Source organism: Gopherus flavomarginatus, chromosome 3 (assembly GCF_025201925.1).
Source record: "Gopherus flavomarginatus isolate rGopFla2 chromosome 3, rGopFla2.mat.asm, whole genome shotgun sequence".
NCBI lineage: Eukaryota > Metazoa > Chordata > Testudines > Testudinidae > Gopherus > Gopherus flavomarginatus.
In genome coordinates, this window is record NC_066619.1 from 92,550,008 (window position 1) to 92,570,142 (window position 20,135).

The window sequence follows — 20,135 nt, forward strand, 5'->3', positions numbered from 1 at the left end:
AAGAGTCCAGGTGGAATTTAAAACCTATTAACTTTAGTAGGACTGCTCACGAGCTTAAATTTAACCATATGTTAAATCTTTGCAGGATCAAGTCCTAAGGTTATATGTGAGCTATTGTTGAGTGTATAAGAAATGTTGTATTTACCTACATGGTTATCTTTTCATTCTCCTTTGTAAAGAGTTTAAGGATATCTGGAGTGTGAAAGTTGTTATTATAAAACAAAATTCCATTGTATTCAATTCAGTTTTTTTGATTCACTAGTTTTTCATGCAACAGGGTTAGTGCAGCAGTTGATTTCAGAAAGAGAGCTTTGTTGTTTTGAAAAACAGGATGATTGCTCCAGCCTTTTATCACACACTAATGAGCTCAAATACTGCGTGTGGTGATTTGGGTGATGCAAGAGACTCAGTAAAATGAATAGTTTAAAAAGTAAATCTATAAAAGTTAGTGTAGTGCGTTGACTGTTCTTCCTGCCTCTGTATAACTTTGTCAGATGAAAATGTCATTTTGGGGGTCTCTCTTTTTTTTTTTTTTTTAAACTGTTGGTTTCAAAATAGAATTCCTTTCTGTGTTTTTTGTTAGTAAAATCCATGTCTTGTTGCTTCCTTTTGTGATTCACCAAAATGGCTTTATTCCTAAAATCTAGATAATTGCATGCTTATTTTATAACTAAATACATCTTGAATTTAAGCAATTTGTTTTATATTTGCTGATTGCCTGTGTATTAAGGCATCACTGTTCTTGTTGTAATCTTTTTTTGCTTTTCTTTCTGTTGCATATTTACAAACACAAAATGCATATGTAGCAGTGACCTCTAAAATTTTCAGCAGAGAGATGTTTGTTTTAGATTTTGCTGTCACAGATCTAGCTCTGAGTACACCTTCTCTCTTGGTCAATCAGAGAGGCATCCTATAGACCCCTTCCCTTTTCACATTTTGTGGGTTTTTTGGTACAGACCTCTTCCTTTTGAGCCAACCATTCACTCTGCCTTCATTAGTGTGTCCATAGTGATAAACATACAGAGTTTAACGGGCCACAGTAAGCCATTCCAGTAACAAGTAAATCATTCTGTAAATGCTTTGAGGCTATACAGAGCGAATTACACTGCTCTACAGCCAAAATGCTGCTGAAATAAATGTAGTCCAACTTTACTAATTCTGGGTCACTGAGAACAAAAATGATGCTTAAAATTGTTGATTGGCTCTAGTTTTCAAGATATGCTATTGGGTCAGTATATACGACCCTTGACTTGGGAATGGCAGAGGATAAGTGAATTATAAAGGGAAGGGATCTCAATTTAAACCAGAAATGACTAAAATACATCTTTGACTGGATCTATGAATAAATCTGTGACTGGGTTTGGACAGTACTTGCTTTTTAGGCAAAACAATGAATGATGCAATCTGAAGCTGGTATTGCGTCATGCATGATATGAATTGCATCATGTTATTCCTAGAAGTCATGGATAATGCAATCATAAAGAAGCTTACATCTCTCTGCTGAACAAATTGCCCTAGATCAGCTCTAGAAATCATACAGTGTTGTGCTCTCTTATTTGTCCGTGTTTGATTTTGCAAAGGGACATATTTCTGTTTAGCCAAAGTGAGCAGAGATGCCTCATACTTGTGTGAACAGTGCAGATAACTTCTGCTATGTTTGTGGTGAAGTGACTTTTGCATCACAAAAGCGCAGTCTAACCACTATGGTTAAGAAAGCCTATCACCTTTATTTTGGCTGCAAACTTGGAGATCAGGACAAGAGGTGGGCCCCACACATATGTTGCAACACTTGTGCAACAAATCTTCGCCAGTGGTTGAACAGGAAAAGGAAATCTATGCCTTTTGCAGTGCTAATGATTTGGAGAGAGCCAACAGATCATACCAGCAATTGTTACTTCTGCATGGTGCCTCCAGTTGGGAAAGGTGTGTCAAAGAAGAAAAAGTGGACTGTGCATTATCCAAACATTCCATCAGCTATACGCCCAGTACCCCACGGAGGAGGACTGCCGGTTCCTGATGCACCAGAATCATTCTCACTTGAGTCAGACGAGGAAGAGGAAGAGGATGAAACTTCTGGTCCTGAACCATCAATGTCACAGGACCCACATTTTCTCCCATCCTCCTCCTCTGAACCACATCTCATAACACAAGGTGAACTGAATGACCTTGTCAGGGATTTGGAACTACCCAAGAGTAAGGCAGAGCTGTTGGGCTCCAGACTACAGCGGTGGAATCTCCTGGCAGGCTTTCAGGGCAAATGGAGCCCATCCATGCTTGCAGACTATTGCTGGACAGTGACAAGAGATGCTCCATTTAATGAATACAAGAGACAAGCCAAGAAGCGCCGAGTAGACGCTGAATAGGACTAAACTATGTACATAATAGTTTTTTGCCTTTTGTTTCATAATCAATTTTATTTCTATAACCCTTTTTGCTGATTTTTAAAGTGTTACATAAACAGGACAGGTGAAATATTATCATGTAAAGCAACCATAAACACATGAAAAGACCTAGGTTTACAATTTGATAGACATAAAATGTAAAAACTTAAATATCTTAGAAACAGTAGCCAATCAGTTGTTTTAATTGTCATATTTGAATTCAGCACATCAAAAGACATAATAAATAGCACATTTTATCTCTGAAGCAGACGACTTCTCAAAAAATGTAGACCAGTGTTATAGAAGCAGACGTTTTGTAACTCTCTTAGTGGGAGAGGGATGGAGAGAGTGTCAGGGAGTGAGCATATACAAGGAGACAAAAGAGAAACTGGGTTAACATAATTTGGAAGTGTGGCAAGTTATTAATGACAGGGAAAACAAAGGGCAGATCATTGAAGGCAGTAATATCCCCTGAGCATGAAGAAGCAGGGTTTTGATTGGAAGAGTAGGAGACATACAGTGAAGAGTAAATACATAGGAAATGAGAGGTTGAGAGGAAGGGAGACCACAACAGGAGAAGCTTGTGTTGAGGGGAGGGCAGAAATGTCAGATGCTTCCACATAAAGCAAAAAAGAAATCTAGAGATGAATTAGCACCACACAGACAGAAGTCTGAATAACTAGAGTATAAGCTAGAGATGGGCTGAGAGGAAGAGAGAAAATTCAATATATCATTGTAATGCAGAAGGGAGGGAGAGAGCAATCCCAGAAGGGGCTGAGTAGTCACAACTCCATGTAAAAAAGCTGTTCAGCACCACTCTGGATTGGGACCCTATAGAGAATCTGTAAAGTTTTTAAACAATGAAGATGATTCAGGGAAGAGCAGCTGTATCCATACCACAACTATGCATGTACCAAAACTTGCCTGTAAAATGGTAGTTATACAAATAGCAAAGCTCTGCAATAGTTATTGCTTACATAGTTATCTGTGTAACGCTTTGCATGTACAAAATGTGATGTACAAAATTTTTACCTGTGGAAAGCAGTCAGGTGCGCTGGACTATTGATGAGTCAGGAAACCTGGCCTCTGCAGTGACTTTGTCAGGGTGACCATATGTCCCATTTTTAAAGGGACAGCCTTGTTTCTTGGAACTTTTTCTTATATAGGCACTTATTACCCCTACCACCTGTCCTGTTTTTTCACAGTTGCTATCTGGTCACCCTGTCATAAACAGATAGCTAAGGGTTAATGTCTCTTTCACCTGGAAAGGAGTAACCTGAAGCACCTGACCAGAGGACCAATCAGGAAACAAGACTTTTTCAAATCTGGGTGGAGGGAAGTTAAGGGTGTGAGTTCTTTGTTCTTTGTCTTCTGCCTGTACTCTCGGCTATGAGAGGATTTTTCTGCCTCCTGCTTTTCTAATCTTCTGTTTCCAAGTTGTAAGTACAAAGATAGGAAGACCTTAGGTTTGTTTTTTTGTATTTACATGTGTGTAGTTGCTGAAATGTGTTAAATTGTATTCTTTGTGGATAAGGCTGTTTATTCATATTTCTTTTAAGCAATTGACCCTGTATTTGTCACCTTAATACAGAGAGACCATTTTTATGTATTTTTTCTTTCTATTTACATAAAGCTTTCTTTTTAAGACCTGTTGAAGTTTTTCTTTAGTGGGAAACTCCAGGGAATTGAGTCTGTAACTCACCAGGGAGTTGGTGGGAGGAAGAAGTCAGGGGGAAATCTGTGTGTGTTAGATTTACTAGCCTGACTTTGCATTCCCTCTGGGTGAAGTTGGGGGGTGAGGGGGAGCTTGGCTCTCTCTCTCGGTACCTATTTCCAGGACTGGAAATAGGGAGGGTGGAAATTCTCTGTTTAGATTCACGGAGCTTGCTTCTGTGTGTCTCTCCAGGAACCCAGGGAGGGAACACCTGGAAGGAGGAGGGGGAAGGGAAATGGTTTATTCCCCTTTGTTGTGAGACTCAAGGAATTTGGGTCTTGGGGTCCCAGGGAAGGTTTTTGGGGGGACGAGAGTGCCCCAAAACACTCTAATTTTTTGGGTGGTGGCAGCTTTACCAGGTCCAAGCTGGTAACTAAGCTTGGAGGTTTTCATGCTAACACCCATATTTTGGACGCTAAGGTCCAAATCTGGGAATATGTTATGACATGGTGGCAGCGTTTGTGGGAAAGATAGAAGCCAGTAGGAATATTATATTCTTCTTTTCTCTGCTAGGGGCTTTTAAGCAGAGAGGAATGGTTTGGTTTTAAAAGGAACCAGAAAGAATTTTTTTTCTCTGCTCTTTCTTGCAGTTTTTGGCTTGCATATTAAGCAAGGAACCATTAAGGAACTATTACGAGTCTTTTGTCACACAATAGCACTCCCATTGTGAGACAAGTATCCAGCAATACACATGCAAATAAAGTGGTTTTTCTGGTTTACTTTACATTTAAAAGATTAGCTAGAGGAAGAAAGGGAAAAAGGCACTGTTGCTAGGCAGACCCCAGGAGGCAACAGAGAACCTGCAGTTCAGAAGATAAACACCAGAGGGCACCCCAACACAAGAAAACAGGAACCATGCCTAACAAGACGAAAATGGAGGCCGAAGAACAAATCAAAGACGCCGAGCACAGGCGAGAGATGGAAAAAAAAATACAGGAACTAAAAATAAAACAAAAAGAGATGGAGCTGAAAGAAGAAAAAGAACAGATCAAAAATGCAGCCCACCTCAGAAAACTACAAGAAGAAGAGGCAGCCTACAAAAGAGAACAAGAAGCCAAAGATGCAGACCACCAAAAACAGCTGGAAATAAAAGAGAGTGGGAACTCCAGAGGGAAGCCCACCGACAGGCCATGGAATTAGAAAAGGCTAAGCAACAGGCTCCAGCCAATCCTAACAACCCTTCACCAGTTATGGTTCCACATCCCAAGAAATTTCCCACCTACAAGGCAGGTGATGACACTGAGGCCTTCTTGGAAAATTTTGAAAGAGCCTGTCTTGGGTACAGCATCTCTGAAGACCAGTACATGGTAGAATTAAGACCACAGCTCAGTGGACCTTTAGCAGAGGTGGCGGCTGAAATGCCTAAGGAGCAAATGAACGACTATAAACTTTTTCAAACCAAGGCCAGATACAGAATGGGGATAACCTCGGATCATGCCCGTCGGCGTTTCAGAACCCAAAAGTGGAAACCAGATGTGTCATTTCCCAAACACGCCTACTACGTTGGGAAAAATTATGAGGCCTGGATATCAGGACACAATGTTAAATCCTTGGAAGAACTGCACCTCCTCATACAAATGGAGCAGTTCTTGGATGGTGTTCCTGAGGACATAACACGGTACATACAAGATGGAAAACCCAAAAATCTCACCGAGGCGGGGGAGATTGGAGCCAGATGGATGGAAGTGGCAGAAAGCAAAAAAGCTACTGTCAAGGGGAACGAATACCCCAGGGGGCACACCGACCATAAACCCTACAACCGAGGATAGCCAAAGACCCCACATACAACCCAAGTAAAGCCACAGACGCCCTATTCTTCCACCTCACCAGTCTCCAGTAACTCACCTCGACCCTGTGACCAGTCAGATGGAAGATGCTTCAAGGGTAATGAACTGGGACATATCAAGGCCAACTGCCCAAAGACCGCCAACCGAGTGCAGTTCATTACACCACCATCACCCAAAAGATCCCCAGGCCCAGATGCCTCTCAAATACCCTTGGAGTGAAGGGAAAATTTGAGAGTGGGCGGAAAGAAGGTTACTGCATGGAGAGACACGGGGGCACAAGTGTCAGCTATCCACCAATCCTTCGTAGATCCCAAATTCATCAACCCAAAGGCCCAAGTGACAATTTACCCCTTCATGTCACAAGCTGTAGACTTGCCTACAGCTGAACTGCCTGTCCAGTACAAAGGCTGGTCAGGAATGTGGACTTTTGCAGCCTATAACAATTATCCTATCCCCATGCTACTGGGGGAAGACTTGGCCAACTAGGTAAAGCGGGCCAAGCGAGTGGGAATGGTTACACGTAGCCAAACCAGGCAAGCTTCCAGACCCATTCCTGTTCCTGAGCCGTCCACAGGTGCCCCGTCTGTGTTACCAGAGACCCAGACAGAGTTAGTGGACCCAGATTCCATGCCAACCACTAAAACAGCCACAGCACCTCCAGTCCCAGGCCCGGAACTGGAACAGCAACCAGCACCAGCAATTGCAACCACATCTTCAAACTCAACGCCAGTAGGCACCAGAGAGCCAAAACTGGCATGACCTTAGGCAAGTCGCTTCATCTCTCTCTGTGCCTCAGCTACCTCTTGTGTAAAATGCTGCTGATGATACTCATCCTCATTTGTAAAGTGCTATGGGATCTATGTATGGCAAGCATGACAGAAGAGCTAATTATTAGTTTGAGACTACCCATACAGCTTATAATTTAACCATACATTTAAAAATTGAAATATAGGATGTTAGTCAGTTTTCAGGGAATGGACTAGGAGGAAAAACTGAATGGTTTAAATACATGCCTGGTGGAGAAACAAAAGACGCAAAGAAAACATGATAAACAAAAGCCAGATTCAAGTGAGAACTATCAGTGTGTAAGTGGTAGCTGGTTTGAAGGCAGAGACTGTGAGAAATAGATGGTCAAAAGAGGGAAAATGGAAAAGGACAGAGTCTCAAGAAGTGTGATCCCTGTAGATTCCGCAGAGGAAGCATCTTTTTGCAGAGTGGAGAGAGAGAGACACGTGATAGTCCAGGAAGAGTGGGTGGTGATACACACTATTGAAGGCTGCATTGAGGCTAAGGGCAGCAGGAAGAAGGAAGTAAGCTCATAGATTTGTAGGTTCCAAGGCCAGAGGGAACATTGTTATCATCTGTTCCAGTGGTTCTCATACTACTTGTACTGGCGACTCTTTTCATACAGTAAGCCTCAGAGTGCGACACCACCCCATGAATTAAAAACGTGTGTGTTAATAGGGGCTCAGGCCATCAACCCCCTGCCTGGTGGGGATTGGGCTGTCAGCTGGAGCCACACACCAGGCCTGGGGCTGACAGCTCACGACCCCCACGTAATCGCCTCACGACCCCCTGCATCACAACCCTCAGACTGAGAACCTCTGTTCTAGTGGGTATATCACCCTGAACGTTAAAAATTTACACATTTAATTCCAGTTTGAATTTGTCTAGCTTCAACTTCCAGACATTGGATCTTGTTGGTAACTACAGCAAGTGTAGTGCAGTTTAATTAAAGTTTCTTAAGGACATTGTTGTCTGAGGAGTGAAAGGGAGCTATTTTTAATGTACTTTTAGTGTCTGTCTAATCCCAGTCTATTTTATTTATGTACTTGTTTGTTTATAATTTTGTGTTGCAATAGTGCCTAGGAGCACCAATCAAGAATCAGGGCCCTATTGTGGTGAGGACTGTACAGGCATACAGGAAGAAGACAGTCCCTGCCCCAAAGAGCTCACTGTCTAGGGGCTGGTCTACACCACGGGGGAAAATCGATCTTAGATATGCAACTTCAGCTGTGTGAATAACGTAGCTGAAGTCGAAGTGTCTAAGATCAAATTACTCACCGTCCTCATGGCACGGGATCAATGTCCGCGGCTCCCCCTGTCAATTCTGCAACTCCGTTCGGGTTGGTGGAGTTACGGAATCGATATAAGCGCGTTTGGGGATCAATATATCGCGTCTAGATGAGACGCGATAATCGATCCCCGAGCAATCGATTGCTACCCACCGATACGGCGGGTAGTGAGGACGTGCCCTAGGTACCAACAAGATAGTATTTCTGTGCACCCATACTATCAGGGTGCATAGTACTGAGAATACAATATTTGGAATAAGTAATCTGAAATCTCAGTATTTGCAATACAAGTGAAATTTTCATATGTGACTCATGACAAACAGTGCAACAACAAGCGGATTGGAACTCCAATTGTCATAGAAGGATTGAAATGTGTTCTGAAAGTAAACTTCTGCAGTTCAACATACTCCTTTGGGGAAAAGCATGCTGTGCTTTCTTAATTTTGTAAACGCATTTGACCTGTGCATTTTGGAGCTATGGTGATGAGAGTTTCACTTGGAAAATATTGCTTGCTCTGAATCCCATGTCACCTTATAGCTTGATCATCATTAGGCTCATGCTGAAAACAAGGAAACAAAAGAATAACTTATTCAATGTAATGTATTCTATACAAAAGGCCTCTTATGCCTGGCTGGATACCAGTATTGTTGTGCAAGATGTAGATTTAATTTCAAACAATTGAATGTGCCCCATGTGTGATGAAAGGTTTTCAGTGTGTTTAAATTTATTGTGACATTCTCAAAACCTGCTTAATTGTTGTTGGTTGTTTTTTTTAAACCTGCTGGGGTGAATCAGTGTTAAGGATTCTATACATGATCTTATTCCTTTCAGAAAAAAAGATTAAAGGTTTCCTTAAGTAGTTTATATTCTGGGGTTTTTTTACGCAACACCTAATTAACCAGTGGAACTTATTGCTAGAAAATACCATTGAAGCCAAAGCCTACAGGATTCAGGAAAGGATTAGTTTACACTGGCTAAATTAAAACGCAATGCATGCAGTTGGCTGGGGTAAATAATCTTTTAACCTCATGGGTAGTTCTTCTGGATCTTTCTAGGTGGAGGTTCCCCAGAGTTTCCTCTGGAATTACTGGTATTGGCAATTATCAGGGGAATACTGGACTAAATGATCTGTGCAGATGTGGCAGTTAAGTCCCCCCTACAACCTATGGTGTGATGGTAGAGCACTAGGAATCCCCTAGCCACAAAAAGGTCCGAAGAAAGACAAACGATACTTTGTGCTAGACATTCCTCTTATTCCTTGGCTCTCTGACTTTCATTGTTTTCCTTAGTAAGAGGGGAGTTCTTTTCACTGAGGGTCACTGTGAGAAGCAATGAGAAGTACAGAATATCTACCAATTGTATTTATTTTTCAAGTAAATTATTTAACATTCCCTGCCCCCGTGTCACTTAAAAAAACCCACAATACTATCCTAATCCTATGTATCTCAGTAGAGTTTAAAAGTATATTGATATTTTTATCCAGAAATATCCCTTTAGTATTTGTAGCTTTAAACTATTGGTAGGTATGGTATACAATAAATGCTACTTCTGCCTTTAATATCAGGGATATTTCGTACATATCCATATTTTGGAAGCCTTTGTTCCACAGTTGTATGACTAGAGATGAAAATTCTCATGTGGTTTGTCTGTGGCTAGGGTTTGTGGTGGTTTGTGTTTTTTTGTTTTTTTTTAATGAGAAATCTCTGATAAGTCTTTAGGGTATTGGTGTATAGTAAGGAATCTGATCTTCAGCCCCGAAGTACGTGGGTATCTCTACACCTGATTTATCCACATCTGTGTGAGCACTCAAATCCATAAATTGCATGCACGTATGAGTGGATGGGTACAACAACTGAGTGCATCTGTAGTGGTGCACTCAGAGTTTGCAAACAGATTTTAGCAGTGAAAAATGAGGTCCAACACAAGTCTTATGAATGCAAAAAAACATGTGAATGGTTTGAAATTCTGAGGCTAAATAAATGGCCATTGTGCAAAATGCTTATGTCTGCAGAGAAGGACAGATAAGGTGTGGACATAAGGTCAAGTGGACAGACTAACATCCCACAGAAACATGGTTAACAGTGTCGATTTTCTAAATGTGCAATTTTAGAAGTAATCAGGAGTATACCCGAGGAAATGCCACCCTTTGTTCTGATGTAGCAATTTGTGAAGACACAGGAATGAATACAATAGCATTTTTAGAATACATTTTGGTTTTTGTATCTCTTCAAGGGAAGTGGATAGTCATTGTTTTTTGTCCTCACCTGATTGCTGTAAAAGCTCTTATTCCCACCTTCTTTAACTCTCCGTATTAGACTTCTAAGAGTTCATAAATAATGGGTTTGGAATGTGTGCCGAGTGTATTTAGAGTAATACAATATAAGGTTACTAATTTTTTTTTCTTTTCCAGAAGGAGACCAAAGGTCAGTTTCTCATAGATCATATCTGCAACTATTACAGCTTACTGGAAAAAGACTATTTTGGCATTCGATATGTCGACCCTGAGAAACAGCGGGTATGTAGAGAAACCCTCACTAAACTTATTTCTAAGTAACATTGTATTGATATGGGTAACAAGCAGGCAAACTCTAATGCAAAGCTACAGTATTACTGTTGAAGTTCTCTCAGACCCTAATCCATAAATCATTCTACATTCATTTCTCTCTCTTCGTATGAGTCAAGTGAACCAATAAACCGGAGGTGGCCAACCTGAGCCTGAGAAGGAGCCAGAATTTACCAATATATAATACTGAAGAGCCACAGTAATATGTCAGCAGCCCCCCATCAGCTCTCTGCTCCATTCCCAGCGCCTCCCGCCCACTGACAGCCCCACCAATCAGCGCCTCCCCACACCTCCTGATCAGCTGTTTTGTGGCGTGCAGGAGGCTCTGGGAAGGGGTGAGGGCATGGCAGGCTCAGGGGGGGTGGTGGGAAGGGGTGGAGTGGGGGCAAGGCCTGTGACAGAGCCAGGGGTTGAGCACTATGCACTCCCTGGCACATTGGAAAGTTGACATCTGTAGCTCCAGCTCCGAAGTAGGTGCCAATACAAGGAGCCACATATTAACTTCTGAAGAGCTTCATGTGGCTCTGGAGCCACAGGTTGGCCATCCCTGCAATAAACATAGGTCTGTGGTCCTGAGGATAATTGGTGTATTTTAAATTGCGCACTGCTCCTTGCTGTTGTCCTAGTGATGAGGGAAAGATTGAGTCATGACTCGTGAGGAGCGGTGGTTATGCTAAAGGGTTCTAGCTCCAGGATCTCACAGTGTAGTGGATTCTATAGTGGTACATTTTATGCAGGGACTGCTTCTCTGAACTTGCTGGCAGAAAGCACATTGAATTTAACAGCAGAAGGCTGTCAGCTATCCCAGTTCACTTTTTGAATGAGCTTGGAGAGCTGTAATATAGAAAACAGCTTGTCAGATGAAATTTTCCAATTATCATTCACCATTAGCATCTTTGCATTATTTCCAGGTATTCTACTGTGCAAAGTGAATTAGTGCCAATGTTGTGTGCAGTTATTTGCACAGCGATGAGCACATTCTCCTCTGGGGAAAGGTGGCCTTGCACTTTGTCCTCTATCGGAGTTTTCTTGTATGCCTGTGCAGCCTTATTTTCTGTGTTTGTGTGGTTTGGTTTGGTTTTGTTTTTTTTGAATGAATATTGTTGGTTGTGTATGGTAAGGGATAATCTTCATTAGAAACTGAAGCCTTTGGACAGTGAATTGAGAACAGCTTTGGCACCATATGGTTCTGTTGCAGAGCTAAGGTTTAGCTAGGGAATAGAGTGGCACAGTGGCATAGCACACCAGCCTTTTCTCTCCAGAGACCTACAATAAGCTGAAATTGGGTATGGGCCAAAAGTGAAAATGGGTTTGATAATCTCAGTGTAGCTCTCACCGAATACTTGTCAGCACCACAAATCAAATAAGTTTGGCAAAAATCAGCATGATGAGCTCCCCCTGGTCGGACCTATAGAATGGAATCCTGTAGAAGTTGCATTGCTAAGCTGTGTTTGGGCCACTTGCATATCACCTACCTTATTAGAACAGTCTCAATTAGCAATAGCTCAGATCAATATAGTTAATCCTTCATAAGCAGTAAAACTGAAGCTATTTGCCCCAAATTAGAATGAGCAGAAACAATAATATATTTTAATTTTTAAACATCAGCATAAACAGAGGGATATCTGTTTCTAATTAGACTCTAATTCTGGCTTTTTTGTGTGATCCTAAACCTCTCGGGTAAATATGTTAATACTGTGGAATCAGGGCCGGCTCCAGGTTTTTTTCCTCCTCAAGCAATAAATAAATAAATAAGCTGGAGCACTGCTGCTGAAGCGTGCAAAAAAAAAAGCTGGAGTGCCACTCTCAAAGGGCCGGAATGCCTCCTCTTGAAAAGTGCTGCTCCAAGCACATGCTTGGAATGCTGGTGCCTAGAGCCGACCCTGTGTGGAATTATAAGAGACACTCTTGTGAGCTATACTTAAGTGCCATGGATGACACACTGAGAGCAACACTCTCTTTTTGTTTAGAAACTCCCCCATGTGTCAGTTCTCCCTTCCATGCTCTGTTTTATTGTATTCTTTCAACTTTAGTTATTCAAGCAATGTGAAATGGTCGGCACTGTATCACATAACCTGCTGGGGCCCAAACATTGTAAACTGGCTTTGAAAATAGTGGATGAAGTTCAGAAATATGCAGCTCAACAAAAAATAGCTGGAGCAGTAAATTTGAAGTGATGATGTCGGAGTCATAGCTTTACACATACAAATGAAAGTATGGAAAACTGTATATTTCAGCTTCCTGAGATTAGTCACTTGTGCTAATAAAAAGTGAGGTCCCAGCAGATGAGTTGTATTGTGAGGTATGAAGCTGTAGAGATACAGAAAGGTTGTGGAAAGCATGAAATCACAGTTCGCCCTCAGTTCAGAGGGTAGTGCCAATGGCAGCAGCACAAGTACTGCTCAGCGACTGCCACCTGCAAGCAATTGTAATCTGTAGAAGAGGCTTCCCAATTGTCGCACAATTCTCCCAGCCTCTGCAAGGAAGAAAGCCCCTATTTTTCATAATGTCTGCTGACTGTTTGTTTTGTTTCTTATAATAAAACAAGAATAAATGAATTCAAACAAAGTCTATAAACAGAGTGCATCAGGTCCATTATGTGAGATCAAGATTGTGTTCTTGCATTATTAAGATGGGATTTTCTTCTTTTTAAAGCTATGGAGTCTGGTGGTTTGACTAAGAGCTCTTTAGAACTTGATTTATGATAAACCATCACAGTGTATAAATTATTTAGCATCATATGTTTAACAAGATGCTTCAGTGTCCTATATGCCAACAAAGTGGTGAAATTTTAGACTAACTTGCATGCTTGCAGTAGCAAAGCCTTACCATAGCATTTGTTAAACTGTAACATTGCATTTTATCCTACTAACAAAGCCAAAACAAGCGCAGATCTCATATGAAAATAGTGTTGAGGTGGGCAGCAAATAATGCACAGAACATTTTTTGAACATTTAATATTAAAATCTGATACCTAAAAAGTAAAGTTCTTGCTGCTGCAGAATTGTTTCTCCGGAGTTGTGAATTCTGCTGCTAGAGTTTCACATAGGCCCAGCTGCATAGTTACTTTCTCTGTAAATGTGACAATTGCTTCAATCTGGATGTGATTCAGCATGCCTAAGAATAAACTGACTAATATCTGTCGTGTGTGTTCTCTCATGCTCTCCATAGGGGGAGAAGTATGTGTGGAGGAGTATCTTGTTTTGGTAGCTTGTTGTTGTTTGTTTAAATGTACTTGTTGCTATGTACAGAGCTGGCTCCAGGGTTTTTGCTGCCCCAAGCAGCAGCAAGAGGAGGAGGGGGAAAAAAAAGCCGTGATCTGCAGCACTACCACCGCCGCTTCAGTCTTCGGCGGCAATTCAGGCGGCTGGTCCTTCACTCTGAGAGGGAGTGAGGGACCCACTGCCAAAGAGACAGACGTGCCGCCCCAAGCACCTGCTTGCTGGGCTGGTGCCCAGTGCCGGTCCTGACTATGTATGTATATTAGAGAAGTCATGGTCAAAGACATGTGCCTTGCTCTTAGAGTGGAATGTGACGAGGTTTGTGATGGTCCTTGATTCGTGGGGATGTTCATTGCACAGACAGACTGGTCCCTCAAAATTTAGGAGGCAGAGGACTAATGTGATCTCATGGTAGTTTGTGTTGCTGAAGAGATGTGCTGCAGACTGCAGTATTCTGTAGCACTGGAGTTTCCTAAGAGCTGAAGGCTTCATGCCCAGGTATATTGCATTGATGTAAAATGACAACCGCATGAATAACTGAGGCCAGGTCATTGTCCTCCAAGATGGGTGGAGTCTCCTGGGCAGCTAGATATGATGGAAGGCATTACTTGTGCTAAGTTCTCAAATAGCAACATCCACAAGCTAGGAATCAAAGAATGCTCCTGAACTACTGTCTGAATTGACAGTTGTGGGTATGTACTTTAAACCAAATTAAAGCTGTACTGTGACTGCAGACTCTTGAAAATGCTTTTCTCTGCCCACCAGCTTTTGTCTTGCTAGGGTTCAGCTTCAACTGGCTCAGTGGCTCTCAGTTTTGTGCTGGTAACCCCTTTCACACTGCAAGCCCCTCTCCTTATCAATTAAAAACACTTTTTTATATATTTAAAACCATTATAAATGCAGGAGGCAAAACAGGGTTTGGGGTGGAGGCTGACAGCTTGCGACCCCCTGTATAACAACCTTGTGACCCCCTGATGGGTCCTGACACTCAGTTTGAGAACCCCTGAGCTAGCTGGTTTTCATCCATCAGCTGATCTTACTCAAATACTGCGCTGAGTCTGAGCCTTTTCTGAGCTCAGGATAATAGAGACTCATTCTGTCAGTTGATACAGCTTGAGTTGAGAGTCTTTAAGAAGTGCTCTGAATTATTTGTATTATTGACAGGTATGCTCATTTTAGGAGGAAAACCCCCAGATAGTTTCATGAAGCTGCACAGTGTTTAACACAGAATATCCAAAACGTCATCTTGCATCATTAAGACCTTTTGGCAGCTTCACCAAGTACAGGGTGCAGCTCTTGTCTTACGGAGCCATGCTGGCCAAGGAGAACAGATTTAAAATTTTTATTAAAGTTAATGTTTAAAATTAAATATACACAAGTTAAGTGGGAAGGTACTGTACATCTGGAGTCAGGCTTGAGTTATGAGGGATTACTGGTATCGGTTACAAGGATGAAGAGATACATACATATCACATAACCAACATAGACCCAGATTGGGGTGTGGGAGTTTTTAGAGCATCAGTGGATAAGTGGGCTCGGGTACGCCACCCATGGAATGTATTAAGAGTCCAAGTTGGTGTCAGTGTAAGGAAATAAGTACATGGGTGGGGTGCATCCCTTGGTTCATCAGGAAAGGAAGTGGGTTATTTCCCTTGCTCTCTAGAATCTGCACTAGGTCCCTGGTGGTGTTATGGTTCAAAACAGAAGGAAGGGAGAGAAAATAGATAATTGCCAACCTCTATGGACTGTGGTAGAAGAGTTGTTAACTACACTTACATGTAGCATGTTATAAAGCTATATATGAGGACTAGATTGTGGTTTTTATGCTACAGCCTCCTACAAGGGATTGATGTATAGCGCAAAGAGGAGCACTGGAGAGATTGTGTCTTAGATCTATAGATTAGAGTTAGATGATAGTTTGTGTATATATGTGGTGGGAATCTCTCCAGTACTCCTCTAACTAAAATTTTGTAATAAATAGTCAAAATCAATTGTGTAAATGGAAACACAATATTTATTTCTGAAATAGTATCACCAATTGAAATAATTTGTGAAGATTAATGTCTTTGAAATGATTTTACAACCAAACAGCTGCCTAAGCAATTTAATATGAATGCAAACAAAACTAAAACAAATCAGCCACTTTCCATCAGTAGCACACATATATCACTGTTTGCTTAAAAGTATCGCAGATTTTTTGTATCCTGATGAATGCAGATTAGGGGCTTAACTGGTATAAATCACTGTAGCTCTATTGCCTTCAGTAGAATTGTGCTGATTTATTTCAGTAGAGGGTCTGGTTCTCTGAATGTTACTATAATATTGAAATCAGATTTTGGAAAGGAACTGGTATTTGGATTCTGAAGTCTTGTCTAGACATTATTTTGGAATATAGGGTTTCCAACTAGAAGGGGTAAAGTATGATGAGCAGCAGAGTGAGGGCTATGGCAGTATCAAAATACCCACAGTGCTTCTCTCCAGGCTATTTTACTGTCCTTATGCAATAGTCATGGCAGAGGCTAAATTCGACCTAACCTCATAGTGTAGACCAGGGCTCAGGCTCATGCTTCAGGGTTCCAGCTGGCCACCTGCAGGGATCAGGAAGGCATTGTTTTCCTCCCCCAATGGATTCTGGGAATTTTTTAGATCTCCTTCCTCTGAAGTTTCAGGGATGCCCAGGGCTGGAGATGAGTCACTGGGCGGGGAGGGCCAGTGGTCTGATGGGGCACTGAACATTCTCAGGTGCTTAATGCTCATCTGCACAGATCTAACTGATCGCCATATGTAGGATTGAGAAGGAATTTTCTCCCAAGTCAGTTTGGCAGTGACCTTGGGTTTTTTGTTTGCCTTCCTCTGCAGCATGTGGATGAGGGTCACTAGTCAGGATTACATGGGTATATCACATGCAATCATTTCCCTGCCATTGAAGTGGCCTCAAGTACTGGTGTACCTCCCTCCCTCCTATTCTTTGCCTGTGGCACATAATAGTCTAGTCTTCTGTGGGACTCATTTATTTTGGTCTCATTTCTGTTGTTGGGCTTAGTGTGCAGGTGTTGGGTGGTGTCTGTGGTCTGTGATACACAGGTGATCAGACTAGATCTAGTGGTCTATTCTGGCCTTAAACTCTGTGACTCTGAGTGTTGCCTTTGAGCTCACTAGCCCATAGAGTTGGCTCGATGAGGCTGGATGGGCTCATGAGTGTAAATCTGAAATAAATGCTCAGCAGAAAGTGCATCTCAGTCCTTGCCCATTGTGGATCAGTCAGTGAAACGCTGAACCTCTGTTCATTCATGGAAGGTGCTGCTACTCGCATTGCCAGACTGTCATTTCTACCGAGGGGCGCTAATATAACCAAGGTCACAGCTGCTCCTCTTCTGTTATGATCTTATGTATGGTAATGCGAACAGCACCTCCTGTAATTTTAGTAGCACCCAGGGGTGAAGTCAGGACTCATTATTCCAGATGCTGATCATAGTCATTGGAAGAGACAGTCCCTTGCCCAAAGACCTTAGCCTGATTTAAGACAAGGCAGCCACAAGTGGGTTTGTCAAGTCATAGGAGGGCATGGGGGAGGAAGGATTAGGGAAGTAGGAATCATGTGTTCTTATTCCATGGGTTAACTATGTGCTCTGCTTGATGGCTATGGATCATTCAATGTTTTTCCTCCTGAAGAAAAATACCAGCAGTCTGTGATCCTAGGGGTAGGAGTGCCAGCTGTATGCAAACTGGATGACATGGAGTGGGAGAGGGGAAGAGAGATTGCGTCACAATGTTTCTTTCCTCGGGGAAGTGATTCAGAATATGTGCTGGCCTAGGGAAATAGGCACCAGGGGACTAGGCTCGGGCCACACAAGCAGCTGCTTTTGCTGCACCAAGTGGTGCTCATCATGAATTAAATAGGAGTATGTGGTTTTGGAAAGGATTCAACTACAGTGACACTGGGTTTCTCCCATGTGGCATTACGGTATGTACATGCAGCTTGTATGATATTTCAGGTTTGTACAACGAATACCTGCCACGCGACACTACTGGTTTTCAACACAGCTGAAGGCCACTAGCACTGGTGGTCTTGTTCTTGTAGCTCCTTCTGGAACAGATTAATCCCTGGTCTGGTGAAGAAGCCAATGCAGGGATCGAGAGAGGTTGGCTTGTGCCTCTCCTGTTCTGGGTCTGCTGGGTGCTGCCCTAATGAGTGTCCCTGTAGGATGGCCCTATGGGCTGTTATATCAGTGCAGAATAGCTGGGTTGTAACAGCACACTCCTCTCTGCCTACAGCTTGTTCCTGGCCTGCTGTGGAAAGCCCCTGACATGCTTCCTATATTAGGAGCTCCTGCTGGGGATGCAGAGCTAGTAGCAAGGCTCCAGACCTGCTGGGTAGCCCCCTTAAACTGTGGATATTGCCTGTGGGACCCTTGAAGCTGGTGTTGACGATTTTGCATCAGCTCTGCCAGCATAAAGTGGGCACCCACGAATTCCCTCCGTCTGTGCCTGGAGGCCCTGTACTAGCTATAGCAGCTGTTACTGTTTTGGCCTTTTCTGTCTCTGTTCTTGACAATGACCTGAAGAAAGGAACTGCATTATGGCTAAAAGGGGGTTGTTTTGTTTTTTCAAAGAAGGGGTGCAGGATGATATTTATCTTAAAGTTTAGCTTTGGCTTTAAGTTTGGATGAAAGACTCTAATTTTGTTCCATCTCCAGTAGTTTTTCAGTAATATTTCAGTATATCTTCTATGTGTCCTTGTGCTCTTTGCATCTGGTTGTCCTGTTTAAAGTGGACAAACTTGGTTTCTTAGGCACAAAACAAGATGATACAACTGTACAGTGAATACTGACCTGTTATGTGACAGACCCAAACTTTTGCAGTCCTGACTCAAGTCATATGACTGGGATCAGGAAATATAACTCAGGGTCTTACTGTATTTCTCTTTGTGACATCTTGATAACAATCTCCAGTCTCTGCTTCTATCCCAAAACTCAACGAAGCTATAATTTATAACAGAGGCTTTTGGGGTTTTTTTGTTTTTGTTTCACTGTTCCTGCTTCAGATAATTTTTGTTACCCCTTCTATGAACAGACGCAAACTGCTTCCATTTTGAAAAGTCCAGGAAACTGCTTCCCTATAGCGTCCAAAATTATAGTAAAATGACTGTTGCATGAATGGGTGTCATTAGCGCTAAATACACATTGGCTGGAATGTAGTTAAGAAATCTGGTGTTCTCCTTGTAATCCCATTCAGCCACGTGCACTCCTGAGTATGTGATTGAACATTTGTCTTCTGAATATGACCAGCATTCATGTTGTTTGTTAAATTTCCCCCTTCCGCATCCTGGCAAAACAGAGGCCTGATCCAGAGTGCCCTGCAGTCAATGGGAGGCTTCCCATTAACTTCACTGGGTTTTGGGTCAGGGCCCAGGTTCCCATTGCTGGTCCATGATTTGTCCACCAATAACTCTTTTTATGGGCTTAATTTAGCTTTTTTTAAAGATGCATCCCTATTTTGGGGACAATGAGGAGTCCCCAAGGAGAGTAGCAGGGGATTGCAACATTGGACTCTACGCTGTTTTCCCACTCTGTGGGCTGCTGTAGAATTTTGCTGGGCCATGGTCTTGGAGCAGTGTGAGGTGGTGGTGAGAGCTACAGGGACTGCAAGTATACCTGACCCTTACAAGGTCCCTGAGAGGAAGGTTGGGAGGCTCGTTGCACTCTCCTTACCCCTCTGTCCTACCTCCTCAATCTCTCAGATGTATAAATAAGTGCTGCGCATAATCTGGCCCCATATGTCAGTTAATTCTTTATTTAACAAACTGATTATTTCATTTATATTTATGTGGTTCTGGTGCTTTATGGGTTAAATAATATGTATTTTTAAATTGTTCTTTTAGCCCTGTGGTGTCCTTTTTAACCGTGAATTTTTTGCTGTGGAAGCATACATAACACATCAGCATTGTGGATCAATAAGAGGACACCTGGTGTTGTAAATAGCTACTCAGTGCCACTTATCTGCTGATCAGAGATGAATACTTTTTAAGCTTAGTCTACACTAGCAATTTATGTTGGTATAACTGCATCGCTCAAGGCTGTGAAAATTCACATCCCTGAGTGACGCACTTGTACTGACCTAACTCACGGCGTAGACAGCAACAGCGTTATGTCAACGGGAAGGCAACATAGCTACTGTCTCTCAGGAAGGCGGATTACCTACGCAAACAAGACAAGCTCTCCCATTGGTGTGAGTAGCATCTTCACTGAAGCGCTCCAGTGGCGCAGCTGCACTTTTGCAGCTTTTTAAGTGTCGACAGGCCATTAGAAAGTAAAGACCTTTTTAGTTAAAAATACAGCGCGTAATGAGAAGCACTGCTGTTATGGGTGCATCCTAGGGAAGGAAAATAGGGGTT

The 20,135-nt window shown here is 42.3% G+C and overlaps 1 protein-coding gene across 3 annotated transcripts in view; it reads left to right on the forward strand.

Annotated features, from left to right (window-relative positions):
• FRMD3 (FERM domain containing 3) overlaps positions 1 to 20,135 on the forward strand; it is a 210,241-nt gene that overhangs the window by 79,741 nt on the left and 110,365 nt on the right. Inside the window, exon 2 of one of the 3 annotated variants that reach the window (XM_050945811.1) lies at positions 10,368 to 10,472. The exons of 1 other annotated variant lie outside the window; for it this stretch is intronic. In XM_050945811.1, the coding sequence (XP_050801768.1) occupies positions 10,368 to 10,472 (105 nt within the window). The remainder of the gene's footprint in view (positions 1 to 10,367; positions 10,473 to 20,135) is intronic. One more of the 3 variants, XM_050945813.1, reaches the window with a different exon arrangement.